This window comes from Polistes dominula, unplaced genomic scaffold (assembly GCF_049000335.1).
Source record: "Polistes dominula isolate Pdom_NZ unplaced genomic scaffold, Pdom_raw_medaka contig_77, whole genome shotgun sequence".
In the NCBI taxonomy this organism is placed as follows: domain Eukaryota; kingdom Metazoa; phylum Arthropoda; class Insecta; order Hymenoptera; family Vespidae; genus Polistes; species Polistes dominula.
This window is the reverse complement of record NW_028301152.1, coordinates 3,939,280-3,963,409: the sequence shown is the minus strand read 5'-3', so window position 1 is coordinate 3,963,409 and position 24,130 is coordinate 3,939,280. Positions and strand designations below refer to the sequence as shown.

The window sequence follows — 24,130 nt, the reverse complement described above, 5'->3', positions numbered from 1 at the left end:
TGCATTCTATAAATATAATAATTTTGTCTAAAAATATCCTATTATATAATAATTCTAATTAAACATACATGAAAGATTAAATAAAAACATTTGTTTTAATATGAAGATAGACCGATTTAATTATCTCTTTAAATTCGAAATGCATTTGTTGACATGAACATTCATTCTGACAACTGGGAATTTCGGAGCAGCTGTCATGTGAGCATTTATTTTCAAGTAATTTAGATAAAATAATGTATAAACGATAAATTTTAGTGTTTTATACTTTCAATTGATATAAAAAAAAGTTATCATATACATTTTTCTTAATAAATTACATACATACTTATATATTCCCTAGTAGCACAAAATATTGAATACATGTGTTCAATATTTTGTGCTACTAGGGTTATTACCGAATTGGTGGATGGAAATATGTTAAAATAATTTCCAAGTGCAAAAATGGTTAATGTCAACGGTTATATAAATAAAAGTGAATAAAAATATTACATACGTTTTCCGGCTGTGACGATCGTCTCTGTCGCGGCACACAGAAGAGCGGCACGCCGCTTTCCCTCTTCCTCTCCAATATAGTGACTTCTCGTTTTCCTTGCACAAAAACACCAGGACGATCACCTTTCTTAGAAATTTTTCCTGTTCTTCTTTTTTCTTTTTTATCACACAGTTAGATATAAAACGTTGGAATAAAATAAAAAACAAATTCACGAAGGTTCACCAAATCGATCAATGTATTATATCAAAGTAGTATCTTAAGAACTATCTTGATACCAAATGTTTTGTTCTTATTTTACTACCGTAGCAAGGAAGAAGAAAAATCGTCAAACTTTGAAAACGTGACTTCTGCTGGTTGGAACGTTCGACGCTAGGATATCGACGACGCATCGATTCCTCGTAACTCGATCCCTTCGCTTCTTTTCTCCCGTCCCTTCTCTTCCCTTACCGGCCCTTCCTTTTTCTTTTTCTTCTTCGTTTCTTCACGATGGTGTGGTGTGCTGCCTTCTTTCGATACGAGAGTGCGCGCGCGAGCACACACAGATAGAAAGAGGGAGAGAGAGACAGGGAGACAGTGACACAGGTAAAGAAATAAAGTGAGAGACAGATAGAGATAGAAAGATAGAAAGAAGACAGAGAAAGAGGAGACACTGAAGAAATTTAGCTTTGTTTACCTCCTCTTCTTTTTTTCTTAATGAACTCTCCTCTTCGCGTAAAGAACAGTGACACGTTGCGAATAAAAAGAGATAAAAAGAGAGAGAGTGAAGAAACAAAATAAAGGATTTCACGAGGAGTCATACATTCGTTGTTCGTATAGAAACACAATGTGTGTATCCGTGGGACGACGACGACGACGACGACGACGAAGAGGTAGAGGGTTCGTCAACCCGGACGTGACCACTCGACTCACTCGTAGCAGATCGAGGACTTTCGGTAACGGTTATCCCGATTTCCGATCTGATCCGGCTTATTCCTTTTAAGAAAAAGATGATAAAGTAAGAATAAATACACTGTTATAATTCGATAGTGCGTTTTATGTCTTATTGTTAAATAAAAATCTAATTAACGCGGAAACCGTATATTTTACACGAGAACGAATTTTCTTTTGAGAAAAAACGAAAATTGACAGAAACAATGCTAACAGGTTGCGCTCCGCAGAACGACTGAGGCGCCCCACCGCTCACTCGCTGTTGGAGCCTCTCCCCACTCCAATTCACTACTTGCCGTCCCCACCACTATAGTCAAAGAACGCGTGCCGACGTGCGGAGTCTTACTTCGATTGATGCGATCGAAGGATCGATGTCAATGAGATATCCTATGTCTATAAATTTGTTGCTTTTTTTTATGGCTTTTTATATTCGGATTAACATTAGTTAAAATACTTTTCTATAGAAGAGTTTCCAATTTGTATAAATTTTTATACGTATGTATTATTTATATTTATAATTTATCTAATGTTTTAATAATAAATTATTTTAATTTCAACTCTTATCAAATGTAAATAAAATATTGCAATTACATTTATTAATTATGATTGCTAAATTGATTGTAATAGAAATAATATAAAATATCGATTTTTAGTTATTTTCTTTATACAATTTATCTTTCCTGTTATAACTTTACTAATTACCTTTATTACTTAGCACGTATTTATTGTTTATTATTTTTTGATATTTCAAAACTATGAAAAATCCAAATTATTACAAAATTCATCATTTATATAAATATTTTAATTCGAGCATGACTTTTTAAATTTAATTTAATTTTATATTGTACAAAGTGTAACTTTGTACAATTGAATACAGTTAATAATCAATTTGAGATACTAGTTTAAATAATAACTCAAATAATATTTTTATTTATAATTTTCATAAAATAAAATAAAAAAATATGTGTAATATTGAATGCAGAATTAAAACTCAAAAACTATATAGAAGTAATTTGACCGATCATAATATGTTCACATTATTTATCTAAAAACTCAATTTAGAGAACTTAGAAAAATTTTTTAACAAAATTTATTATATACTCCTTCATTCACCAGCAAACAGCAAACTTTTACATTGTCTCAACATAATTCTTTACGTCTTATCGATATTCTTTCATCTAAAAACTTTAAGAATAAGTTTTTTGATGCGTATGTCTTTCTTGATATAGAGAGATGCGGGCTTGTAGAGTTCGTTCTGTAGAAAACTACGCGTGTGGCACGAGTTTGAGACGGGCAAGAGATACGATCTGCTTTGCTCTCCTGCAGCACGAGGTCCCGCATTACTTGCGTATCTCGATTTCAAACCTCCTGTCCTACATGTCACGCAACTAACCACGCTAATTAGTCCATTATCATTGTCATGTCAGTAACGGCGACTCATCGTATCTCTTTATATAATAAGTACCGCTCTTAGCACGTTCGCGAGTAAGTACGCCTTTCGTGACCCAACTCACTTCGACAAAAAACATCTCATTATTGTTAATGCTTAATCGTCATATTTATATTTTTTATTATTTTTTTTTTAAACAACAAACATATAAAATAATATTTCTGTTAAAAAATTTCAATACAATTTAAATGAAATATATATATATATAAGACAAATTTTTGACTCTATCAATATAAACGCAAACATTATCAACAAAAATTCTTATTATTTTATTGGTAATATAAATTAAAAAACATCTTCTATAAGATGAGATATTATTTACAAATCATATCTATTGTTAAAGAAGTGAAGAAATACCTCCTACAAAGTACAAATACATTTTCATAGAAATGTTTAGAAAAATTGGTAACTCTTCATTTTCTTGTTTTTTTTTTTTACAATTTAAAATTTTATTAAATAATGTTTTTTAGTTTGTAATTAAACGAATTGTTTACAACGTAAAAAGTATATTTATTATAGACAAAAATACATTCATAGGATAAAAAATAACTATTATATACTGATTTTAAATGCATCTTTCAAGCAAATTTGATTATTACCATACTTCGTTTATAACGCATATAAGTATAATCTTAAATGCATTAGGGTTTATAAATGACCTCTTTAGTTTTTAATTGTTATTTTGTAATGTAAATTCTATCTTTTCTTTCCTTATTATTCTATTTTAATGCTAATGAAATGTCTATGTTTTTGTAACTTATTTCCTTTCTCTTTAATTTCTTCGACATTTCCGGTAATCCCTTTCTATTTTTTCTCACCGTTCTACATGAGTTAGTTCTTTTATTAAGAAACACAATGAATAAGATTCGTTAATCAGTTATCGATCAATAATATTTCACATTTTTCAAATGTGAGATTGCAATAACGTAATAATAATTTTTATCTCTATTCCTAATACTGTAAATGATGCTTCTAAATTTGTTTAAAAGCTCTTGTATAAACAATCAGGATTAGAATATTGCACTAATTGGTAGTTGTATAATACAAATATTTTAGTGTTTCTTCAAATCTACTTTGTTTAAATGGTACGTACTATTTTATTAAAAAATAATTATGATCAATATTACATTTGAAAATGTTAGTTGTTACTTTCAGTGCTCTTTCAGATTAAACTTTTTTACGCGTGTGATACGTCAACATCGTAGCAATACAAAAATAATTAATATCAATGCATTTTTTTATTTAGGTAATCGAAGTTTTTTTCCACCCGTTGTATAAGAAAGCTCTTGCAATAAAATCTTGCTTTTGCTAAAGCTGAATTTATTAAATCTTAAACGAAAAGAATTAGAAAGTATTATAGAATAGTAAATACGAGAATAGGTTGAAAAATATTGAACCTATTTGTTTTTACTGTAAGTTAAAAAAAATAATAGGCAATTTGACAAAAAAAAAACATCGTTTCTATGTTAGGCTCAAAACTTGTCAACCCACCTATGTATATAAATCATTTATCATCTACTACGATTTGTCTAAAAAATATCCTTTATTCTACTTCTTTTAATGTACAAATTATTGTTTTTTTAATACAATAATAAAGTTAACATTTTTTTCTTTTTAACTTTTTAAACTTTAAATAAATGAACAAATTATCTAAAGATATATTTTAATACGATTTATGTTCATTGGTACAATTTTATGTAAAATTATTCTTATCTTCATTATCACTTTTTATATAAACATCTATTATAAATTAAAGATTTTCTCTTTTTAGTTTTCTTATTCTATAAAACTTCTCATTCGTTTTAGAAGCTTCCTTAAAAATATATGAAAATATTTTAACCATTACTTTATAAATATTGCAAAATTATAAAAAGATTAGTTCATCAGAAGTAAATTTGTTACTTACATAGGATTTTATAATATTTACCGCGTGCAAATTTCCTGAATGTGTATCCTATACGCACCCATAACATCAGAAAGGGTTAAATGAAACCTTTGAGTTTAATTTGGAAAGGTGAGTACCAGTAGTTCATTCAAAAGAGATAAGAAACACGCGAAGATATTGTTTAGCGACACCATTTCAACTGCTATGGCACACCCACATGGTCAAACCTGGCTAAAGTAAAACAGCAGCGTGCACTGACCACCTTTAATTTCACTAAAACGCAAAGTGAGTAATAAACTGGTCTAGACGTATGTTCTGGCTTATAGTATTTCTATTTACTATGCGTGGGTGTCCAGTGTGGGTGTGTCAGTAGACACGACAGAATACTACACCTATGAATGGACATAAGCCTTTCTGCTACCTTTTTATTTAAACTTTGGAATTTAAAAAAAAATTCGCGCAAACTAGTCAAAATAATGTTAAAATACCTATTTTAATAAGTCTTAAAATTAAAAAAAAAACTAAGATAAAAAATCTCATCGAAACTTTAAAACATCATATTTAACTATATGATGTAGAATATTTTATTAGCGAAAAAGGATAAAATCCGTTTTATAAGATCATATGAAATTAGGAGTAGTGATACCCATCTAATCAGATGATCGTGTTGGCAAGCATTGCGAGGGTTTCATCATTGCATTCTTACACGAAAAATTAACCACATTGACCTCATATAAACTAATGAAATTAGAAAACGAATGTATGTTAGACGAGGGAGATAGATATTTTCTCACATACATATACATCCTCTTACAATTTTGGGTCAAGTGATTAAACCTTACATACACTAGGATTATTAATATATTTACCAATTTATAAAAAATTCTTTTGAAATTGTATGTCATATATTTTATTATTATAATTTATATATCAAGTTTTCAGTAAGGAATACTATCCTCATCATTTATGTCTTCAATTATATCGTCTTCTTGGGCATCATCAGGAGAAGATAAAGGTTCAAGATTATCTTCTACATGTTCATTCATTATATTAAAAATAGGTATAGGTTTTCTTTTGCGGATGGCTTTTTCAATCTTTTGAACCATTCTAATTTCTAGAGGACTGCTAATGAAATTGACTATTTTACAGTCTTGATGACTGCCTACTCTTCCAACTCTACCACATCTAAAAATACAGGAAATTAATTACATATTGTCTGAGATCATTATACTGAACTAAACAAGCCTTACCGATGAATATAATCAGCAGTATCCATTGGAAATTCATAATTTAATATGTGTCGGACCATGATAGTATCCAATCCTCTAGATCCCATATTCGTGGTTGATAATATATTAACTTTTCCATTTTTAAATTCTTTGTATTTTCCTTGTTTTAATTCCAAAGGCATGTTACCATTTAAACAAACGTTATTGATACCACAATCTTCTAAGAACATATTAATAAAGTCGCAAGTAGCGGTATTATTACTAAATATTATTACTGGTTCCTTAGATTTAACTTTTGGTTTTATAAACTTTAATAACTGGTACGGTTTTTGACTTGGACCCATTCTCACAAAAGTCTGAGGTACGGAAATACGATGCAATTGTTCTGTAACTATTTTAACCAAAGAATCGGCCTAGAATTTGAATATATAATGCTTATATACATATATTTTAAAGATTATATCCATAAATTTATTTAAAAGACCTACATTTACTATGTTTCCTAAGACTTCAGAGATTCTTTGAGGCATTGTGGCAGAAGCTAATGTCAATTGAGCATTTTTAGGCATTCCGTTTTCATCTATTGTTTGTTGATAAGCAATCTATATTACGATATAAACAGATTATTATAATCTCATCTGCAAAATTGTATACGAAATATTTAAAATTTATACACACCGGTAGTCTCTTCATAAATACATTAAGTTTTTCTTCAAATGTTTCATGAAATAATGCATCTGCTTCATCCAGAACAATATGTTTGACACAATTTAATTTATAAAGTTTAGAAGTAGTCAATTTACTGATAACTCCAAAACTTGCTATAACGAGATCGACATCGTTCATAGGTAACTTAAGTATCATTCTTTTTGTTTTACCACCTGTTAAGATTTTTGTTGAAATATCAAGACCATTTGACAACTTTCTAGCTTCTTCCTGTATTATAAATGAATATATATTTATATTCATTTATATATTCATATTAAAAATTATTTATATTATAGTAAAGAGAATTATGTAAAAATAAAAAAACAAACCCCTATCTGAATAGCTAATTCTCGACTTGGTGTAACGATTAATCCTAATGGAGAATTATAAGATCTTTCTAACATTGGTTTCCAATTTAAAATTTGATCTATTAAAGGAACAAGATAAGCCATTGTTTTGCCACATCCGGTTTCAGCAGCTATTATAGTATTTAGACCCCTCAAAATTTTTGGTATAGCACGTTTCTGAATTTCCAACGGCGTTGTATACTCTAATTCCTCTAATTTCTTGTACAACGAAGGATCTAAATTGAATTCTTCAAAAGTAGACTTTTGAATATCTTCATTTGATGTTAAAGTTTTTTCCTAAAAAGATTAGCATTTGTTAACCGTGTTCTTTAAGTATGATATTATATAAAAACACTTAAACAAATGATACAAACTGGATAAATACAAAAATGATCTCCTTTAGAATCTGAACGATTCCATCCTTTGCTGTTTAAGGGTATTGGTTCATATTTTGAATAAACATCACCTTTGTAGAAATTAAACATCGGACGTTTGCAAAGGATTATTGGTGTTTTTAATTTTCTTTCTTCGGGAGTAAGTGCTATCTGCTTTTTAACTTCACGTTTCTTAAAACGTTTGGCACCAACTCTTTTCTAAATTCAATAAAAATATATTATTATTTTTATAAATAAAGAATATAGAAAGGAAATGATAACCTAAAAGAAACATAACCTAAAAAAACATAACCTATCAAAAATCATGCTAAAATTAAAGTTTACTAACCCCATACTTCCGCAAATTTATAATTGACACAGTTATGTTCTGATAACATAAATTACAATATCTAAAAAGCATTTTAGAATGCTGTTATTTTTACAATCTTATTCCACTAGAAGATTATAGAATTCATTACCATAAACACAAAATGTTTATAAATGTTGAATCACATAATCATGAATCAATTATCAATAGATATTCCCATTCTCGTAAGATTTGAAACGAAAGCTTCTTTATCTAATGTTAGTAATATCACTTTTTTCTAAAGCAAAAAATACAAAAGTACATAAAAGCTCACAAATCCCCTTTTTATCTATCAAAATTCATCTTAGTTACTACCTGAACCACCAGTTGGCAATAGTAGGTAGAAAACTGTATTTTTTGATAGTATTGTACTATTCTTTGATAGTATGTACTGTCATCGCGTAAAGTACCGACTTTCGCCTACTGATGGTCCCGGTCCTAACTAAGATGCAGTTTTTACAAGAAAAGTGCACTTTTATTGTTTTATATTATTATATATTCTTTATTTCAAATATTTACAAAAGTAAACAAAGATTATGGTCGTTTGATGTTTATCTTACCGATAATCAATACACACATTTAGGATTTGCAAGTTGTCGATATTGCAGTTCACGTGTTTATCATTGCAATAAATAAGTCTATATTATAGATACCGTGGTTAGTATAACGATCGATAACACAAATATTTATTTTAACAACTTAAAAATCTAACTTCTAAATATTCATTATTTATTATACCTATTATTACTGTAAATAAAATTAAAAAAGATAATAAACAATATAAAGAGAAAAGAGCGAACAACAATAATATTAATTATTTACATATAATTGATCGCTTTTTTATTTTTCTATTTAAAATAAATATTGAATGAAAATTTCAAAGAAAAGAAGAAGAAAAATCTGAAATTGTAAGTTCATGAGGACAATCAATAGATTTCGATTAGTGTTTATACCAGCAAGTAAGAGGACGAACAAGGTAGGGTGTCACACTTTCGTTCTCCCCAGGTTCGATTGTTGTTGGTGCCAGCAGGTTTTCTAGTCGTCAACGGCAATAGACGGCGGCGTTCGACCCAGGAAAGGCGAAAGTGCGAGTAAGAAGAAGAAGAAAAGTCGTCGAAAGTCAGTCAGAAGACGAAGGAGAATGTTTGTCTTTTGTCGAGGTCGGAACGATCGCTGTAAGCGATAGTCTTTGCGAATAAAAGCGAGGAGGATGGCCGATCGCGAAGAGGACGACGATGAAGAGAATGAGGAGGGGGATGGGGTGGAAGGGGTGAAGAAGGAGAACAAGATGGTGTTGAGGAGGAGTCACGAGAGGATGAAGGAGAGGAAGGAGAATAAGGAGCCGAAGGAGACCGACGAGTTTACTACCGACGAGAATCTCAGGATATTCGAGACTCTTTGCATCTCGTCTCCTCACAAGGTCTACCCATCTCACAACACGATTCACAACACTATCGCACTCAACTTGAATATTGTGAAGCGCACCTTGCTCTCTCTTTTTTCTTTCTTTTTTAAAATATTTTCTCACCTGTATACATATATGTGCCGGTAATCACGACAGTTCACTCATTGTTAGGCAGAAATTTAAAAAAATTGATTTGTTTTATATTACAATTATTTATATTACAAAATAAATCATATAATTAATTTTTTTTCTTTCATTTTTTTATATATTATATAATCCACGGTCATAATTAACGGCACAATTATAGTTAAATAAATATATATATATTTAATTTTAACGTAGAATTAAGTATATTAGAAAATTTTCAATTTATGTCACGATAAAAAATACACCTTTTTAAACAAATAACGCACGAATAAATGCACATAGAAAAAAATTAATCAAATCTATCAAAGATGAGGGTTAGTCTACTTTCATCGAGTGATAAGTTTCGTTACTGAGCTCTTGAAAATCGTCGCTTTCCCTACGTTTTCTCATAGAAGCATCAGCCCGTCAAAACCCTTTGGAATTTCATCATGGATAGGATTTACGAGTGGCTCGTTTAATTGATGCGTCCAATCGTAATTTCGTAATTTCGTCACGCGTAAGCGTCGTTATCGTAGCCCTCGAAACATTGCCCTCTCTTTTTATCCCTACTCTGATCCTCTTTCTCTTTCTCTTTCTTTCTCTTTCTCTCTCTTTCTCTCTCTCGTTCTCGGTTTCTTTATCTATCTATATTTATCGCTGTCTCTATTTCTCTTATTCGCTTCAGTGTGACGTATACGAGGTACACCAGTGAAACGCAAATGTATTGAGTTGCATGCGAACAAGGGTTGCGTTGCCATAGCGTTACACAGAATCGATTTTAGCAGTTCCACTAAAGGTCCGTGTGTACGCGCCTTTTCGATCCTCCGCGTTTTCGCGTGGAAACCATTAAGGAAGCCTCAATTTATATTTTATTTCTTTTAGATTATTTTAATTTTCCTTCACAATTATCTACCTTTCCGTTCACATTTTTACTATTTTTGATTTATTCTCAAATGAATCTTTTTACTCGTTAACTCTTTAATTGTGTTATTAGAACGAGGCGATAATGATGATACTTGTTAAATACAGAAACCGTTCTGTTAACTGTTATTGTATTCAATACAAGTTATAACGAAATAATAATTGATTTTTATTAAAAATTATTATCAATCGATAAACTAGAGACATAATAAAAAGAAAATAACTGATCCCTAAAGGATCTGCTAGAAAGGAAAAATTTAAATGATGATTCTTTATTACAATACCTATATTAAATATGTTTCTTAAAATAAGTAAAATTTTTATCTTTCTGATTTTTTTTTTTTTAAAGAAATCCCGTTTATTTCATTATTGTTTTAAAATATTTAAAAATATCTACTTATACTTATTTCTATTTATAAATAACATTAATTTATAACAACAAATTTAATACAAATACCAAATGGTAGTTACGAGTTACATGACGAGTATAATTGCCATTTACAGTTAAGAGGATAACGAATAATAACCAATTTTAATTTAGTTTTCTACGTTGATTCGTTACGAGTTCGAGATAAATGAATTGCATTCAAATTCGCTTAATGTTAACTAATTAAGAGTTACTACAAATATTTATTTAATGAATACAATTTTTTAATAAATTACACAAAGAATTTTTTTTAATTTGTAGGAAATAAATATATATATTTATATCTGTATTAATTACTACGATATTATCTATATTGAATAATAATAAACGATAGTTATCATGAAAGATGTCACGGACTACTCATTCGTGCCATTATTTCCGTAGTATCTCTCATGTTCGAATTCGTATAAATATCCTCGCAATTTAAGTTGACAGTAATATCTTGAATATTTATAAAAACATTCAAGAGAGTAAGACCTCCTTTTACTTTTTTTTTCGACAGAAGAAAATATCTATCTTTATTCATTTGTAATTGTCAAATTAAAATACTATAAAATACGAGGATGGGTTGAAAGTTTTGAGTCTTGAAAAGAATTGTTTCTATTTTAGGCTCAAAACTTTTCAATCAATTCACGTATATTATACGTATTATTACATAAGAAAAAAAATAAAATAAATGTCATTATTAGTATAAACAAGCAACTAATGATTACTTTATTTTTTGACATTGTTTTAACAATGATTGTATTTGTAAACCATTTTTTAATGAAATTAAATATTTTATACAAGTTGTTTTAAAAGTATGCTGACAAAGTTTAAATAGTATATGAAAGATTTAAAATAGCTAAACTTTTTGAAGAATTATAATTTTGATAACTTACCAATGAAATATTTTTCATTTATACAAGATATTTAAAAAAAAAAATATGAATTTCTGTTCGGAAAATATACTATATATAGTAGAGTATAGATTATTCGAATAAACTGAATGAGTTAAGCAAATATGCTAATAAGCAATCCTGATCAGGAATTAAATATCGATCGCAAAACAATTTCAAACCATTCGGAGAAGACTGGATACGAAATATGAAAAAAGATATAGTATGATAAATTATATGATATGAAAAAATTAAAATACAAAGGCATTTTTTACTCAATCCAGTATATATTACCGTACATGAGTATACCATAGTATATAAAAATCAGAAGTCAAACAGTATAAATAATTAACTTTTAATGAAAATAAGAGATAACTATATATTTTCTTATTTTTTCTTTTCATCAAATGCAGAGTCGTTAATTTAATGATTTCTTCTAGTTAGATAGCATATAATTACTAGTTATATCTAGTTAGTTATAAATCATATCGGTAGAGAGATTTAAGGGAATATATTTAAGGTCGTGTACGTCTTATAGTTGATATCAGTGGGTATTTAGAGTCGGGTCGCGGTGGCTCCTTGTGCGAAGTACGGAATGAGAATCACGTAAGCCTTCGTTATCCTTGGAAGGCAAGAATATACCTTACCTATTCGCGAATACTCTTCCCGTTCGTTATATAAAACAGGAACGATGAATTGTTTAGGGTTGACTAGTCAGACCTTTTGAGAATGAAAACGACGACGATAATCGTCCATTTAGTTCAAAGTTCGTCAAGAAAATGTGAATTCGATAATGGATTAAGACGTACAACAAAACAAAAGTAAATAAATCAAAAATATCTCTTATAAATTTATTTTCCAACAAATAATGAATTGAAATCAAATAACAATTGAACAAAATTCAATGTTATTTTTTTTACTTTGATTGTAAGATGTGTTTTATCTTAGAAATTAAATTTATATATTAGAAAAGAAATAGAATTTATCAAATTACCATCCGTATATGGATTTCAATGAATAATTTGTTTTTTCTTCGTTACATATTTTTTATTTGTAAGATGTGTAATATAATAATTAAATAACTTTCATCAATATAAGGTTGTATAAGAGATATTTACTTTTTTTTTTAAAGAAAGTTAAAACATGATCATAATGAAATGAAAAGGGATTTCATGACAATTTTTCCTTAAATATTTTTCTAAGATAATCAAATAAAAAATATACACAATAGATATATTAACGTGTTAGGAAAATAATCTTCTTGGATAAATTGCAAATTCAAAGAAGTGATTGTTAATGCGTAAGCATTAACGCTTAAGAGAGATGAAATGTAATTACCGTTCCTTCTAGCGTACGTATTAGATGAGAAAATATCTTTTCAACTGTGGTTAACGGTGAGGATAAGATAATCCACGTGGTAGGAACAGTGATTTTCACTCGGCGTTTATGAAGGAGGAGGAGATAAAGAAGAATGTGGCCGTCTTCCGCCAAGTAAACTAATTTTTTACTCTTAACGACCAACTTCCCAGATACAGTAATAAATCATTTTAACTAAATCCACTATGGTAGAAGGGAGTCACGATTTATGAATTTGTTCAGCATCTTTCTTTTTTTCTTTTCCTTTCTCTTATTATCTTTAAGTCTATTTAAAAAACAAAAAAATTCTTTTTGAAAACTATGATTATAATACTAAAATCGAAATTGTATTAGTTTTTATTAATCAAAGAAATTAAAATGATTGTTTTCCAAAAATTGTTAAAATATTATGTAAATTTATTGCGTCATGCATACGTTAGATATTTAAGCCAATGGTATGAAAGGTAAACACACGACCTTCTTATAAGTGTAAATAGATATTTTAGGATAAGTGAAGATGTTTTTCTATTTTGATGAAAGTATAAGAAATATAATTCCTTATTATTCTGAAGAAGGAAGAGAATATATGTGTGTTGTGCATGTGTACGTGAGAACACGGGTGATAAATCTAATAAGGATGGATATAAGACAGTTTTGAATAAATATATTATAATGAATGGATAGAAATAAGGATGTTAGAAAAAGTGAAGAAAAGGATGTTGTATTAAACGGATTTGATAAAGATGTTGGTTTGAAAACTCGGAAAATTTTAACAAGAATAAATTCAATTTTAAGAGAAATTTATTAAAGATTTTCAAATGATTCTACGTCATGTGAAAAGTTAATTTCCTTAAGTATGATGATGTCTTTTGTATCGGTTTTACTCTTATACTTACCAAACATAATTTTTATTTAAACTTGATTAAGTGTACGGGTATTCGATAAATTTAAAAATTTATTTTTCTCGAAAAGAATGAACACACTTATATAAACACATTCTATTTTATATTTTCGACTTGTTAATTTTTCATGTAAAAACACTTCTCTTTTCGTTTTTTCCATCATTTTACAGGATATCCTGTATATTATTTTACATATATGAAACATTTTTTGATACTTCGTTTTGTTTTAAACAAAAATTTCTGTGGTCACTATATACGGTTAACCCTGTATATTAATTTTTATTTTAAATCTAATTTAAATATAACTTTATTTTTTGTAAATTTCTCGTTCATTTCTCTTTATCAGTTTCGATTTTTAAAAGTCGTCGAAGAAACCAGAAATATAAGAGAGAAAAAAAAGAATAAAATGGAGGAAGCCGTGTAAGGATCTTTTCTTTGGTTACAGTTGGACACAGGAGATGCGATGACTCACGATTTGACGACGACGTTGAGGAGCGAACTGGCAGCTCTCGAATACAAACGAGATAGGTTGATGTTCGAGGTAAAACGATTTCCGTGCTGTTCCGACTGCTAAATCGGCTGGATTATTAATTCAACGGCTTTTCCTCCTTAGCTGCAGGAGATGAAGAACACCGTCAGATCAAGAGACCAAAGGGTCGGAGAACTTCAGGTGGAAGCTGATCAGTTGAGGGAACAAGCTGCCAGACAGAATTCTATCATTTCCAGTCTTAAGAAACTCATAAAGGCGAGAAATTTGTTTGTTTTTTTTATTAAATATATATAATCCGTTTATTTCATTTATAAATACATGATTTTTTGTGCGTGTCCATAGATATAGTATTCATTAATTTAAATAAAATATTTAGATAATTTGTGTGTGTAAAAATCTGAGCTTATTTGAATTATAATCCTTATGTAAGTTATAATTCTTACGTAAGTAATAATTATATTATTATAATTTTATATAAATGATTAAAAATTGGTCTCACACGAATATTTATACTTACATAAGATATAATAAAAATATAATTATAATTTTTGTAAGTAGTATTTGGTTAGACCTTTTACATTTTATAATGTTTTTGAGACGATTGGGCATATTTTTATGATACCAATTTTATTATCTCAATTATGTAAAATTATTTTTCTCTTATAATAAAATTTATATCTATTTACAAGTTTAATAATCCTAAAATATGTTCCTTTGTATTCAAATTTGAAAACATTAGTATTACAAGCAGAAATCAATTGTTTAATATTGACAGTGGTAGTACAAATACTCTCGTGACTCATTTCATATACATACTTTGGAAATATTTGTTATTTATGTATCTTATTTATAAATATATATAGATATATACATATTTATATATTTATAAGTTATTTCATAGGAATTGGAAGAGCGTGAGAAAAATCTTTATGCGTCTCAAGGAAGAAATGAAATTTCGATACAAGGATTACAACGAGACGTTAAGTATCACGAAGAAAAGGTCAGAGAATACGAGAAGAAAATTCGACAACTTGAGCATAATTTATCCGAAGAGATACAATTAAAAGAAAGAGCGAGATTAAATCTTCAGGTATTCTTTTTTATGTAAATTTACATTTATTAAATTGAAAAGATATTTGTTAAAATTAAACGTAAAAATAAATATTTTAATGAGAAATTATTTCTTTACGTATTTATCATTTACAAATAAACCAACAAGAATAATTATTTAATAGATAATTTTCATTATTGTTGTAATAAATATTTTACAAATTAATAAACAATCACAAAGGTAAAATATTCTCATTAAAATACTCGAAACTTTTGATATAAAATGAGAATGAAATTTTCATGCTTTATTGAAAAATGAATTATTCGTTTTACTGAATATCGTTGGAAAATTAACGGAATTCAATTAAATCGAATTCACATTAAAAAGGATTTTGTACGGCGTCTGGCACACGCATTGAACGTCGAGTACTGTGAAACGGTTCACCATAGTCCGGAAGTGGTTATCCACAAGGCGGAAGAATTAGTGCAAGAAGTAAATCGGTTGCGGAACAGGAGTACTACAATCGAGACGCAACTTAGCGGTATTGAGAATGATTTTCGAAATTGTAAAGACGCGCTAAATCGTCTTACAACTGAAAAAGAACAACTTCAGAGGCAAATGTCTACACAACTGGTTGATTTGGAACGCTTACGGCAGGTATATTTACAATGGAATGTGTATATAAAGAAAAAAGTTTATTTTCAGGATGATACCTTATATTGAATATATTTCTCCAATAGATTCATAATTAATAACGATATTTGTAATTAATTGTAAGTGTAAAATGTAAGTAAATGTGAAATTTGAGTATTTATTTTTAAGATGTAAACTTTATCATAATAAAGGTATCGTTTTTGTTTCTTGTCCCTAAAATCTAGTATTTTATGGGTAAATAAGTTCAATTAAAAGTTTTACCAGTTAAATAGAGGTTTTTTAGCCAATTTGTAAAAAATAGAGCGTAGTTAAAGAACATTTATTTTAGAATTTAACTAACTAATATTATATTCTATAATTAGAATTTGTATAGTTATATAAACTTATATAGTTATCGAATTGATTCATAAATAAATGTCATATATAATAATTGTATTAATTTCTAACTTACAATGAATTTGATTCGTTAATCAATATTTGAAAACTATTGAAAATATATCATTATAAATACTTTAAAACACATAGAATGATAAATAAACTACAAAAATGATGTTATGTTAAGTTATATATTATGTTTATCAGGATAAAGAATGTTTAGAAATGCAGCATAGAGTAGCTGAAAGAGAGATGAACGATTTACGAGATAAATTGGTGAATGCTAACAGAAATATAACAAGTGCTACGGGAAACATATCTAATCAGGAAGCAATGATCTGCCAATTACGAGGTAAACTTTAAATGAATGCTTGTTTCATTAGAAATAAATACAATTGATTTTTTATTATTTCTTCACAGACGATTTGAAGAATCGCGAAGAAAAAGAGCAACGCCTGCAAACAGAACTGAGACACTTACTGGAATCTTTAGCAATTCTTTTGAGTACACCGAGTAGATTTGTGGAATCTCATGAAAATGCGATAAAGGATAGGATTAGAGAGATCCTTGACGAGAGCAAAGATCAAGCACTGGTATTGTGCTTCTATTCGTAATATATTATTTAGATACTTTAGAAAAAAAGATTATTAAATAATTTAGACATCCAGATTATATTCGATTTGTATAAATATTGGATTGCTCGGAAAGTTGTGTGACGATTTATAAATATGAAAATATTTTATATTAAATAAATTTTGGTTTAAATAGTCAACGATCTAATCACGTTGGATTATTAGTTTTCGTTAGATCATTAAAGTCAAACAACGTGGGCACGGTTAGTAAAGTGGATTGGTAATCTATCCGAAATAAATAAAAACCATATGTCGTTGACTTCATGGAGGCAATAAAGAGACACGACCTTTTTGGTAGTATTGGATAAGTGTGAGAAGGTTTTAGTAGAAAAGTAATTCGAACCCGTAAAAGGGAGAAGTAAAAAAGATACGATATATATATTTTTTAAATAAACATATTACCTTGATCAAAATAAATATACACTTTCCGGGCAATTTGTATATTTTTCTTTGGAAATTTTTAAATTTGAATAATTTAATATTCAGAAAATTCAAAGTCTACGAGAGAAGGTGAACTCTGCCACGGAATCTGCCAATCGTCAAAGCGAAATGCTCGAGACGAGTATGATGAAGATGCGACATTTAGAAGAGGAACGATCTAGTCTCGAGGCAAAGATACACAAATTGGAGACTGAATTAACCAGTTGTGAACTTTCCAAAGAATCTTTACGTAGAGACAAACAAACGGTGATAAAAATTTGGTTTATTTTAAATGTTTTAAAAAACAAAGCAAACTATGTTTGCCGAAATTGAACGAATGTTTTAGTTCACGACGTTTCTCGATCGATTGGGAAAAGCCATGCAGATCGAGGAAATTTCGGAAGACGTCGGAATCGAATTACAAACCGAATCCTTACTTGTACGAGCCGAACAACTTGCCAGATTAGAAACGGATAAATTAGTCGATAAGGTGAAGGACACGATCGATAGATAAATTTGTATTTTTTTTTCTACCAATCTTTAAAATATCTCTCTTCTTGTTTTTTTCTTTTATTTCAAATCCTATGAAAATTCTACCGTTCGTGTACTTCAGTACATGTACTCCAGCTACGCGATCTTACCAAGGATTCGTCGTGAGAGATCCTTTCATGAGCTTCCCTCCCCGAAAGACGTAAGCCCAAGCTCCAAACCAGTCGAGAAAAACCTTCCCGTTTAGCGCTTTATCGTACTTCTCATTTCGAATTCGGTTCCTTTTGACTTCTCTTTTCTTTTTTACTATTCCACGCTTGAACGAAAAATCCTCCGGCTTTCTCGTGAAACTCACGTAGAAATCCAACTCCAACCGATTTTGCTCGCTTCGTATATAAATAGTTCATTAGTTTCTTTCAAGGATTATTCCATTACCTTTTTTATACTTTTTCATTTTAGATATCAGCACGAGATCTTTTCTTTTTCTTTTTTTTTCTTTTAAAATACATACTTTTTCATATAACATGTTTCACGATAAATTGTTAATAAAATTTAAAAAAAAAATGGATCATTCTATTCTTGGTAAAATAATTTCATTTTTTTTTTTGCAATTCCATCGTAGTATTAGATTAATTATTGTCATTCGTAATTAGAAGATTCATTTATTACATTTAGAAAGAATTTTTTTTTCACAGATGTTCGCACCTTCGAGCATATATGTACTTTTTATTTTATGTCGCTTAGACGTCTGTGGTCTATCAATTGCAACGACGTGTGAGAACCCTTAGGGAGCAACTACAGAGGCGAGATCTTCACTTGGATCTACTGCGAAGAAAATTGTCTCTTCAAGAGGACAGTGTGAGAATAAAAACGTTGTTACAAAGTGAGAGAGACGAAGCGAATCTCCGGTGAATGTTGCATCAAATAAAATTTTTTAAATAATAAAGCAAAAAAAAATATTATCATTATTTTGATTTATTAGGGCGAAAAAATTAACAAAACAGGTGGAACGAACACAATCACAACTGTTAGAAGAAAAATCACGAAATCGAGAACTGAGTGCTCAATTAACAGAAGCGGCTGATTACAAGGTTTTATACATTTTAATAATGAAAATATAAACAAAGAAATCGGCCAAATTCAATCATTTGGTATAATATATATATATATTATATTTTCTATTTGATAAATATTAGTATAAATTAATATTGGAAATTATAGCCTAATGTATAATATATATATATATATATATATATATTAGATATTATTTTATTATTTATATAATAATAAGAACAAATTCATATTAAATATTTTAAACAACTGTGTTTCATAACTTTTAAAATATCTTTTTCATTATATGTATATATGCTATATATAATTCATTTTGATTTCTTTCGTTGCAATTCAATCTATTACGACGTCAACTACTTTAAAATTGAAATACACGAATTTTATGTTTCCATGATACAGATAGCGGCATTGGAAAGGAGTAGGAAAATAGAAGAGCTCCAGAAACGTCTTGTAGAAAGCGAGATGTTGAGAACGCGTTACAGTAGAAAGCTATCTATGTTGAAAGAGCAAATGAGAACGACATCTGAAACGGCTGATCAAGAAAGATCTATCAACGATCATTCTTTACAACTCCTTAGAGATGAATTGGCTCAAGTGAAACAAAATCTCGCCGAAGTTACTAGAAGGGAATCTCAGGTAATCGTATAAATACACGTACACATACATAAATTCAACGGAATCAATGATACTTAATTTTCGATCAATTTATGTTAATATTTATTTACTAATATTTAATATATAAAATTATGATAATTTTTTATTTTTATTTTTAAAACTTTTTCGAAATTCACAGTATAAAATAATCAAATTACAAAAAATATAACATAAGAGAAAAATAATACATTAAATAAGTGATAAATTATTTTACGAAGAAAGTTTTAATTCCTACATTTCCGATATGTATATGCAGAATATTTATATTTTACAGTTTAATTTTTATTATACAAATAATATTTATAAATATTTATTTTTTCGAAATTCTTACAGTAAGATTCTTGCCAAATAAGATATTACGTATTCGGCACGCAAAGCCGAATTCACGCAATCTTGATTTATAGTGATTCCTCTATAAACCTACTTGCATTCGACCCCTGTAAGAGAGTTCGGACGCGGTACGCTTGGCGATCTGTATTTTTGAATTTGATATGCCTGTTAAAATGCAAAACCCTTTGACTCCGTCATTTCACTTCGTCCGTAAAATTAGAACTGAAACGAGAGCGTGAAAGTATCTTCTTCATTTATCAAAATCAATCTCCGGAGAATATACGGGCCACTTACAAAATATCCGTCACTTCTCGTGACAGATAGCGTTATTAAAGAAGAAAAAATTCCTTTTCTTCTCGTGACTCATTTTTCATGTTATTTTCCTTTATTTTCTTTTTTTTAATAGGCATACAGGAGATTACTCCAATGTAAGGGAAATTTAAAAAAAAAAGAAAAAGACAGGAGCAATCTTTTCCGAATAAAAATAAAATATAGAATGAATAAAAGAAAATAGAATAACACGTATCGCGACGTAACATCTTATTCATTGATATAATTGACAATCAACCTAAATCATTTTATCTGATAAAGATGATCTATATAAATATACATATACGTATATTGAATACACATGCACAGTATCCCTTTTGGTGTTCTCGAAAGGCAAGAATCTCGCTTATGATCTAGAGTTGGTAACGTTGTACCTCGAGGTCAGAGGGCAAACTGACTCGTTAATTCATTGAAGCAATCTCACCGACTATACGCAGATGACATCTATTCGCGTTGTTGTTACTCGTTCTCTCTCTCGTAGGAAATGCATAAACCTGCTGCTCCTCAAGATAAGGCAAGACTTTATCTCTTTCTTTCTTCCAACGAGTACGACATCGTTGTTCGTCGATCATTTATTCGAATCACGTTTACGTTCACCGAAGTATATACTTTGAAATGACTCGCGAAACTGCCTTTTTTGCCTTTCTTCAAGTTAGCACGTGCCACCCACTAGTCGACCCGTTACGAATTCAAACCTTTCGAATAGTATTTCTAAAATAATACATTTTTTAAAATGTTTTTTTTCCTTATTTTACATGTAGAAGGAATAATTTTCAATCTAACTTTTATAGCATAATAATTGCATATAGAACTTTCACCTGCGTATAAATATAATTAAATTTAACGTATTTAAATTTTCTCCTATATATCTCGATACTTTCGTTTATGATTAACCAACGTAACTCTAAATAACTTGGCAAAGCAACGAAGCGCCGAGAAGGATGCTCTGTGATCATTCGAACGAATCGGACCCTTGTAATTTTATTGAAACCTTTTTTCCTGCCTTCTCGAAAACGACCAAAAGTGTCAGGTCGCAAGCGTTGACCCTCACCCAGAAGCATAGAATCGATTTTCGATAGGTCCTTCATTATTTTTCATTACCTCAACTGATTTGAACGTAAAGCAATTTTTGATGATCTAACTTGTAATGGAGAGCGTGTTAATGGAGTAGTAGTAGTAGTAGTAGTAATTGTAGTAGTATGCATAGATATATCTATTTATCTATCTATCTATGTATCTATACAACTTGCAAATCGTTCATATCCTATTTCAGTTGCAGAGCTTCCGTGTCTCCGTAGCGAAATTATTGTCGGAGCCAATCTGCACTCCGGATTACGAGATCATTACGCGACTGCAGAAAATGGTTGCAGCTCATCGCGACTTCACCATGCTCTCCCGTAGATACGATGAACCGTTGGAAGCGAGTCCCTCAAGGTGCACAAGGTAATCCTTGTTAAATATTAACGAGAATGAGAATAACTTTGAAAGCAAACGTGTTTTAACCATTCTAAGCAGGTAAATATGGAAACTATTCTGAAAGTATTTACAGTTGAAAAATATTCTATAGAAAATAAATTCTTAGTTTATCTTTTCTCGTATGTTTTTCTTCGTTTATGTCTCGTTAATTTTTACTCAAGATAAAAAACTTTAACGATTACGTTGTTATAACTATCTAATAAAGATATTTTATATTAATAAATAATTTAATGATCTAAATATTATTCGTTATTTGTATTTAAATAAAAGTGAATTAGGTCAATTATATTTTTTATTATTCTATTGTATAATCGGTAATTATAAAGACAATCTAAGTTATATATACATATTTAAGTATATATTTATGTATTTTTTTTTTTTTAATTTATTTCTAGGTCACTTTTATTAATACTGGCATATGCGAGAAGATTTATCAGATTTCAAATCTTATATTCTTTAATTTAATTAATTTCCTTCGAAATATTTTTAATAATCCGATTAAAATGCAAATAAAACATAGAACAATTAAATAAATTATTTAACTTTTTGTTAAATTAAACTTATCGTTAGAGAAAAGAAGTATGTATATAAAAGTATGTTAAAGTATTGAAATTAATAAAAAAAAAATGTTAACAGCATTCATCCGATCCATTCGGTGCATCCACCGAGATCACCCGGTTCTCGATGTACCCGTTACGAAGACAGCGGATTTGCAGATCCACCAGATTTGCACGATATCGAGGAGGATTTTAACAAGAGACCAGTAAGGAGCAGCCTACTTCCGTGACGTCGGCCAAGATTCAACGTTTGAACGGTTGTCTGCTTGAATCAATGACGACAGCATCTGATCGTCGATCTCCTCTTCTTATTAGATTTATATACGAATGAAACGATGCGTAAAGCGAACCGTTTACTTCGTCTAAACGGACGACTTCTACAGTCGTTTTCCTGGAACTTCTAAAAAGACTTTTCTTGCATACGAATACAACATACAAGACATTATCCTGTCACGTTCAATCAAATAATTCATTTTTTCGTGATAAGAAATAATGTTCAAATATATAGATGATAGGGTAAGTTCTAACTCAAAGTTTTAATTTACAAATATAAAATTGAACATTTAACTAATACAAATAATCGAACATTCGTATTGTATATTTGTATTGGCATCAATCTAGAATAATTATTTATTATTCTTTAGAAATAACTTTGTAATGTAACTTTTTATACGAAGAATTATTTCTATTTATACCCAAATTCTAAAGTAGCATTTTTTGATTATATAACTTTTCTCGCAATTATTAATATAAAATAGAATTGAAAAATACACAAATATGTGTAACGAAAAAAATGTGACATTTAATAGAAATTTGGTACCCATTTTAATGCGTTTTCTTATGACTTATATACGTTGAAAGTTAAATAATCGTAAATAAGTAATACTTTTCAGTTTAGCAAACTCGGAAGTTCAAACATTAATCGTGATTAAAATCGTTTAACGATCTATAACGATCGTTTGATATTTGATAATTTTTTTGTTCCTTTCTAATATTGTTTTCTGTTACAATAATTTTGTTTGCTAGGATGTGTAATCATCGATCAATCTGTATAATTAATTTGAAATGTAACTTTTATAAAATTGTATACCTTAAGCATTGCTACGATTCAGATCTGTTCAATTCCACATTAAAGATGAAATAAAAGAATAAATTGTGAAACTGGTTTTCCGAGCTACTTAAACATCGCATCATTCTCAACTGTTTTGCGAATTTTCAACAAATATTTCTTTTTAATACCGGATTAAATATAATCATTCTCACTTCGAAGAACTGGTTCTTAAAAGAGGAACACGTTCGGATTATCGGAACTTAATAAAATCATCAACATCACAAATTTCAACTTTACTTTCTATTATATATCTATAAATACAAAAAAAGATTCAAACAATGACAATGAAATAAAGATAATAAAATTTTGTATCAAGTATCTCACATCTGTTCATGTTCAAGAAAACATTATTAATAAAAAAGAAAAAGTTATAAGTGTAAATAATATAAAAACGAATATAGAAAAGTTTGCAAAAGATGTGTGTCATTATTTTTACTCATTTATCTTATACTATAAACATTTAGTGTGTGTTATGTATATTAATGTAACAATTATACATTCAAATCTATTCCGAGAACATAATTATTATAGAAGACTTATTAATTTGTTTTTAAACGATTTTTTAAACGCGATCACGATCGGCCGAGTTCCCCTATTTAAATAACACGCGAGGCAGACCCACATTTCTTTCAAGTTGCTTCTTGTATAGCCGATAATTCGAAGCTTCACTTCCGCCGACACGGTTCCAATTTCCA

The 24,130-nt window shown here is 29.1% G+C and overlaps 3 protein-coding genes across 5 annotated transcripts in view; 1 reads left to right on the top strand and 2 right to left on the bottom strand.

The window, feature by feature from the left end:
- Nucleotides 1-1,663, bottom strand: part of LOC107064133 (signal-induced proliferation-associated 1-like protein 3) — a 79,861-nt gene extending 78,198 nt beyond the window's left edge. For both annotated transcript variants that reach the window (XM_089178461.1, XM_015316482.2), the window contains exon 1: nt 494-1,663. The gene's annotated coding sequence lies outside the window, so the exon portion shown is untranslated. The remainder of the gene's footprint in view (nt 1-493) is intronic.
- Nucleotides 1,664-5,190: 3,527 nt separating this feature from the next.
- Nucleotides 5,191-7,938, bottom strand: Dbp21E2 (putative ATP-dependent RNA helicase Dbp21E2). Its single transcript, XM_015316628.2, has 7 exons — nt 7,763-7,938; nt 7,414-7,632; nt 7,022-7,336; nt 6,663-6,920; nt 6,473-6,586; nt 6,006-6,397; nt 5,191-5,940 (listed from the first exon to the last, which is right to left on the bottom strand). The coding sequence occupies exons 1-7, from the start codon at nt 7,832-7,834 to the stop codon at nt 5,694-5,696; spliced, it is 1,617 nt and encodes a 538-aa protein (XP_015172114.2). The 5' UTR covers nt 7,835-7,938; the 3' UTR covers nt 5,191-5,693.
- Nucleotides 7,939-8,195: 257 nt separating this feature from the next.
- On the top strand, nt 8,196-23,850 carry LOC107064217 (coiled-coil domain-containing protein 170). Of its 2 annotated transcripts, XM_089178023.1 has the most exons (16): nt 8,196-8,437; nt 8,811-9,200; nt 14,241-14,336; nt 14,409-14,540; nt 15,187-15,375; nt 15,724-15,993; nt 16,573-16,717; nt 16,786-16,958; nt 17,484-17,684; nt 17,764-17,907; nt 18,031-18,108; nt 18,651-18,814; nt 18,889-18,997; nt 19,377-19,613; nt 21,565-21,734; nt 22,404-23,850. In XM_089178023.1, the coding sequence occupies exons 2-16, from the start codon at nt 8,991-8,993 to the stop codon at nt 22,552-22,554; spliced, it is 2,469 nt and encodes an 822-aa protein (XP_089034149.1). In that variant the 5' UTR covers nt 8,196-8,437; nt 8,811-8,990; the 3' UTR covers nt 22,555-23,850. The 2 variants fall into 2 exon arrangements, with proteins under 2 accessions (XP_089034149.1, XP_015172128.2); XM_015316642.2 differs by lacking the exons at nt 8,196-8,437; nt 18,031-18,108 and having other exon boundaries at nt 8,759-9,200.
- The last annotated feature ends 280 nt before the right edge of the window (nt 23,851-24,130 follow it).

Bases quoted from the DNA above. Each gene is read 5' to 3' on its own strand.
- LOC107064217 (XM_089178023.1), top strand. From the start codon at position 8,991: ATGGCCGATCGCGAAGAGGACGACGATGAAGAGAATGAGGAGGGGGAT. The intron at 9,201-14,240 runs GTCTACCCATCT...CTTTGGTTACAG, and splicing joins GCATCTCGTCTCCTCACAAG to TTGGACACAGGAGATGCGAT. The intron at 15,376-15,723 runs GTATTCTTTTTT...CACATTAAAAAG, and splicing joins GAGCGAGATTAAATCTTCAG to GATTTTGTACGGCGTCTGGC.
- Dbp21E2 (XM_015316628.2), bottom strand. From the start codon at position 7,834: ATGCTTTTTAGATATTGTAATTTATGTTATCAGAACATAACTGTGTCA. The intron at 6,587-6,662 runs GTGTGTATAAAT...ATCGTAATATAG, and splicing joins TATTTATGAAGAGACTACCG to ATTGCTTATCAACAAACAAT. The intron at 6,398-6,472 runs GTAGGTCTTTTA...TTCAAATTCTAG, and splicing joins TCTTAGGAAACATAGTAAAT to GCCGATTCTTTGGTTAAAAT.